The 6,586-nt window shown below is 29.7% G+C and overlaps 1 protein-coding gene across 1 annotated transcript; it reads left to right on the top strand.

Moving 5' to 3' along the window:
• The first annotated feature begins 2,685 nt into the window (after positions 1–2,685).
• Positions 2,686–6,535, top strand: LOC140757338 (transmembrane protein 19). The gene is made up of 5 exons (XM_073093003.1): positions 2,686–2,975; positions 3,179–3,427; positions 3,807–3,956; positions 4,526–4,846; positions 5,018–6,535. Exons 1-5 carry the CDS (start codon positions 2,810–2,812, stop codon positions 5,176–5,178), a joined length of 1,047 nt encoding a protein of 348 aa, XP_072949104.1. The 5' UTR covers positions 2,686–2,809; the 3' UTR covers positions 5,179–6,535.
• Positions 6,536–6,586: the final 51 nt, after the last annotated feature.

Raw genomic sequence — 6,586 nt, 5'->3', positions numbered from 1 at the left:
TCTTTTGCAAAAGAAAAAACACTATATAATGTATTTATAGTACTGGTTTTGCACAACAACTCTAAGAAATATTTATAAAGTGGTTATTTAGCCTTTCCCATGATGTAAATAGCGATGAAACCTGAAAACGTTTAATAATACCTTTATGTGCATACAGTTATCATCAATATTAATACAAATCCCGCTACGTGACGTCATTCAAAGAGCGCGTAAAATGGCGGCGTTCAAATGTGTCAAATTTTATTGATACTTTACATAATTTTTAAAAAAATATTTCAAACACTAATAAAATTGTTTATATTTTTTACTATGTTAAAACGATGTGATAAGTGGTTTAAAATAATAAAATAAAAATGTGCATATTCCCTATTGTCTCTGCGTAAATAGAATTTATTCCACTTAATATCTAAAACGACTACATTTATAGTACATAGAAAAAAGCTGTCTAAGCTCTAAACATTATTTCTAAAAAGTTATCTGGGCATAATTTCGATTATATCCATCGTAGATAAAATATTACGCATATCATGCATCATGTCCTCTTGTATTTTCTAATTAAAATAACATTTAATAACACCTTAAATTAATAATAGTAAAGACAATAGTAAAGGATACAAATAAAGTGATAAAAACTATTCGCACTTCTGCATTCTTGTTTTTGATAATTGGCTACTTGACACTTTTTGGGAAAGTGTTTTAATGAATTCATATACGTATTATATATGCCTTTCATTGATTATTATTTCGAAAAAAGGGCTATTTATTAATAAAAAACGAAATTTCTTTCCGGCGAACGGAACGTTGCACTAAAACAGGCGGTCAAGTGTCATTTCGAGGCAAAACGTCACTACGCTATAAACAAACAACGCTACACTGACGGCTACATCCAACCAATACGTAATCTTCAGAAGTAAATTGGGAGTTATTTCGCTTTTATAACTAAAATTGGAACAAATGACAAATTATGAGAAGTGTGCACAAGTGTGTACAAGTACGACCTCTAAATATCCAAACAAATTTTCTTACACACGTTTTTAAATCAAAATCTCCTAAACGTTAAAAAACTTGCAGACAAAGGATTTAAGCATATAAGAGAAGTATTAATGAGAAAAAGGAATAAGGAGTGATTCGTCTACACTAAATCATCAAAAACGGATGCAATCAGAACTAAACAAGTTGAAGTATTTTTATATTTAATATATTATATAGAAGTCTACGATAAGAATAGAGTTAATAGAGGAAATGAATTATAAGACATCTATGAGAATTCTCTATTTTAAGGCCTCATTCTGTAATTAATAAGAAACAAACTATTTCGATGACTTTGTTATTATTGATTGTGCACTGATTAACTTACAGGACTGTATAATTAAAAATACATGATTTGCTAATATTAGTATTTTATTAACCGATTTCTTTGTTTATTTGGTTTATATGGTTCTATTAGTGAGTACACAGTACACACAGTAGAACTTTTGCATATATTTATCATATGTTACAGTTACAATAATTACTACAGATCACCTAAGCTAAATTTTTGTGCTGCTTGCATGTCTGCTTTTCTTCATTACTAAAATTATTTTCTGTAACAAATACAAATGGATATATATTTTTATCACTGTCATTTTCAGAATTAAATTGCAATGCAATAATAGGAACTGTATGGTCACTTTTCTTCTTTCATCTTGTTAGGTAGGTTACGCAAGTAAAGGAGTACTATTTCCCGTGTCCTTTACTTTATGTATTTCAGACTGGTACCCACTTTCGAAACTTTTGGCTCCTCACTTCTTCTAGGCAGGACAGTCATCACATTTTCATTTTCATTGATGTACCTTGTGTTCAGGACAACTTTTACTTTTCATGAAACACAAACTTGCCTTCCTTTTAAACTGCACATACTCTATAACGTCGTCACTATACGACTGTCGGGAAGATCTGTAAATATAAATATAACCAATTAATAACCTTAAAGCAGTTCACATAATATTCAGATTTTTTTAAATGTACTTATATTCTATAAGTACATTCAAAAAAATCTTAATAATCACTTGAAGACAACCTTTCTTCTGTCTGAAGTCAGTTAAGATATGTTTTAATTGTCCGATATGATTAAATGTAAATATAAAGAATGTTTTACTTACGTTGTTTATTTGATATTTCCATAGGTTATCTCACGGAAGTTTTTGTATCCATTTTGATTTATTGCACTGCATATATGGATCTTCTTTAAGCAAGTTCACGCTATCAGCTTTAATATAGTATGGCTTCATTTCGGTTCACAACATAAATTTAACCAACTCTAGCAGCAAACGATTTAATTATTATTTGTCTTGTTTGGTTTTGAGTGTTTTGACTTTTGGATGTGGTGACGTCACATGACATTTGAGGCAGCACTGTCGCAGTTTTGGGATTTAAAATCCACAGATAAAAAATCGAAAATTTCTTTTTAAAAATTAAAATACTTAGAACGTATTAAAAAATAAACTAAATACTGCATAATTTATGTTTACTTATAAGCTATCATATCCAACATATTTCATATTTTATTGTTATAACTGTCAAGTACCCAATTTTATCCTTAGAAAACCGTATTAGTCGTTACTATTGTCATGTAGAATATGACAGGTTTTTTTCCTTTGCTTGAGGATTATCTATGCCAATCAAATGTCAAATTGTCAAAATCATATGTAGCCGCGTCGTGTTAAATCGTTGTTAAATATTTGAATTTTTAAGTTTTAAAGAATAACTACACTAACCATACTTATTTTTAAATTAATAAACATTGGTTCTGTATTGAATAATTAAAACCATGGCTACATCAAGCAAATCTAGTTCGAAGACCGATTTAAAAAATATTCAAAACAATCATATTTTAACAATTATTTTATGTGTAACAGCTATACCTTTATCAATGTCAATGTGGATTATAAATTTAATCTACTCCAAATTCATACTAAAAAATGAAGGATTTGATGGTAAGCTCTTGTTTAGTTAACCCTTTGTACTACATTGTTTTTGAAAATTTGACCTCTTTATCCTTCCATGTTGACATCAATGTTTATTAATGATAAATATTATGAGCATATTAACAACTTACATTACAAGAATAATTAAATGCAATAAATTACTTTGTGTCTCAAACCATATAGAGGTCACTTGAAAGATTTTTTTTTTTCAGAACCAGTAGTGATACCACCAGGCAGGTGGCTCGCCTCATGTTTCATACCAATCCTGATAGCTGTATATGGCTATAAGAAAAACAGTGTAAACCTCAGTGGAGCCCTCCTCGGTTCTGTAGTAGCATTCATACTGACACTGTCCAATTTTTGCTTTTTGGCTGACCTGTTCACATTTTTCCTATCATCCTCTAAAGCAACAAAGTTTAGACCGCACTTGAAACGCAAAATTGAAGAGGATTTTAAAGAAGGTTTGTTTCGTAATTTAAATAATTTTGGGATTAAAGAAATATCCCTAGCCTCTATACAGTTAGTTATTAAAAACTATACATAATTTTTTACTTTATATATTTACTTACATACTGCATACTTTATTAACATTTTACTTAAAAATCACATTTCTCAGATCCTTGTCTGTCTGTTTGAATTGATCTTGACATTGGCTGAACTAATGATTTTCATGGGATTGTCGAGTAAATGTTAGAAAAAAATTTTCGAAAAATTTTTGGTTCATATTTACATCACATTCATCATATTCATGTATCATGTATAAAAAATAAAACTTGTTATTAATAAACTCAACATTCAAAGTCTCTATAATACTTGTCAATATACAAAATTTGTTTACAGGAGGCCAAAGAAACTGGATTCAAGTGCTTTGCAATGGAGGCATGGCCACTCAACTCGGATTACTATATTTGTTAGATATAGGCTCATCTGAAAGACCAATTGATTTTGTCAAGGATTATAGAGCTTCTTGGCTCAGTATTGGTGTCCTAGGTAATATTTTTTTAAAAGGTTTTACTTAACTTTATTTGTATGTATGTCTAGGAATTCTACAAATTAAATTTGACTGACTTTCTGGAATCCAATTAAGCTGAAATCTTGCATGCATATGTAAATTTGATGACAAAATTAGCAAAAAGCATGCAGTCCACTATTAAGGTAGGTGTATTTCCATTTCTGAGAATTTAGATGGTTGCATCATATGTTTGTCGGCATGCACATCATTCCACTGAAATGAAAGACTGCTTCATGCTAGAAGTTGATGTGGAGGTGATACCTCCTCGAATAGTACCTTTCTAACAGTTTTTTTTAAATTTAGAGATTAAGGAGTTTCTTTTATTGATTTCGAAAATGTATATTGTTGTGATTTAAAAGGTACATATTTGGTGACTCTTTTTTCTTGTTAGTTTTTTAAATTAACTTTTTGAAATTCTTTAATACAATTTAATATAATAGAATTAAAGATTGTTGAATGGATTTTCTTATACTTGTAAGAGTTTGTTGAATGTACTTACAGATTAAAAATACAAAAAAAGTCTTGATAAATTTACTATGTATTTCAGGTGTCTTTGCATGTTGCAATGGCGACACATGGGCATCAGAACTCGGCACAGTTTTTACAAAGTCAGATCCTTTTCTTGTGACTAACTTTAAAAGAGTACCTAAAGGTACAAATGGAGGGATCAGTGTCATTGGAACCTTCTTTAGTACTATTGGAGGGCTAGTAATTGGATTGTCACATTATTTAGCCATCTTGTACTTTGCTGATAAAACCCTTTTGGCATACTCACCACCCCAATGGCCAGTTATAGTAATGGGAGCAGCTGCAGGATTCTTTGGAAGCTTTATTGACTCTGTTATGGGAGCAACATTGCAATATTCTGGTAATTATACTTTCATGAATATAAATTGTGATTTATTGTACATATAATGTAATTATTGTCTATGGTACCAAAAAGGCAATGTACCAAAATGGCCTTGGCAGTAAAATTATAAATATGTAATATTTATAATTAGTCAGTACATGAAATTAACCACTATTTCATTTTTTACAGGTTTAGATAAAGATGGAAAAATTGTCTCTCATTCTAGTCTTACAGTTAAACATATAAGTGGAAGGAACATTTTGGATAACCACAGCGTCAATCTCATATCCACAATAATTATGGGCGTATTGATCCCTACAATCAGTAAATACTGGTGGACAACAATGTGACATGAATAATGTCACAAAATATTGAATACTTAAAGTAAAACCCATGCCCATTGGTTTTTAAATTCAAATATCTTCATTAGGTAAATAAAACATACAATAATTTCATTTTACACTCCTAATTTGTAAGCCAATTTGTGACAATTATTAAAATTATATCAAATTTCTATTATAATATATTTTATAACATAATTATTTAAATTTATTCATGTAGGGATATCAGTGGCGGATTTACAAATTTGTCACCAGTAGATTATTTAAGTTTTGCCGCCCCTACCGCACACTATAATTTGATATCTAGTTTAGGGCTGTCCAAACCAAATGCTGTCGCGGGTCGCAATAAAAGGCACTATTTGCTACGGTGCACCTATAATCTGCAAAAAAAGCATAAAAATCTGAAGACTGACAGTTGACGACAAAAAAACCTATATAAAAAAGTGGTTCAAGGTAAATTTGCCTTAAAATCTGCCTCCCTATGCTCTAGCCTGCTATTCGTATTGGTAAATCCACCACTGTATAAAATAAACATAAATCAAACTATTCATAAAATATATTCAATTTATAGTTGTAAAATTAACTGGTACTAGTATACATAATTGTATGTAATGTGCAATATAAAATTGCTTAAGTGGATAGGGTCCGCCCAAAATTCTCAGACTGAATTGGTTGGTGATTTATTAATATTATGACATACAATATTATTAAATTATCTGTATTATAGATGTTGGTGTAAATATTGTCCTTATTAACACCATCAAGGGTTTTTGGGCCCTTGAGACCATCCTGGATTCATTGCTTGGATAGGTCTCACATTCTCAAAATTAAAATCCCTATGCCCAACCCTAACCTTTACAACTTTAAATTTTTACTATTTAAATTAAGGTAGGAAAGGGAAGTTCCTTGGTAAAAAGAACAAATATTTATTTACTTGAAAGGTATAGTGGAGTAAAAAGGCCTTTAAATGGTAAGGTGTTAGTGAGGAGGTAACATGGGGATTGCCCGAGTAGTTCTCTAAGTAAGGTAAGCTTTCCCGATATTTATGTATGGACTTTACTTACACGAAATTATTTACTATTTTACAATTAATTATTGAGTTATTTATACAATAAATTATTATAATATTATCATCAGGTAATACTATTTATTTTGTTATAAGATAAATATAATGTTATTTAAAACTTTAAGCAATAGGAATATTCACTTCGTAGTTATGGGCGATAAGTAGTGCAGAAGAATATAAATGGAGTAAATATTATATAACATATTTTCATGGCATCTTAAATTGAGGAGAGTGTTACTTATATTATGTTAAGTCTGATTTTGTTTGGTGTTAAATTTTGATTAAAATATTTTGTACTTATACCGTGTTTATTAATTTTAAAAACCCCTTTTTTCTAAATGAAATAATTTT

Source organism: Epargyreus clarus, unplaced genomic scaffold (genome assembly GCF_041222505.1).
Source record: "Epargyreus clarus isolate Ecla_fem2 unplaced genomic scaffold, WU_Ecla_fem_2.2 ptg000004l, whole genome shotgun sequence".
Classification (NCBI taxonomy): domain Eukaryota; kingdom Metazoa; phylum Arthropoda; class Insecta; order Lepidoptera; family Hesperiidae; genus Epargyreus; species Epargyreus clarus.
Note: the sequence above shows the minus strand (reverse complement) of the source record. Positions and strands in the feature narration are given on the sequence as shown.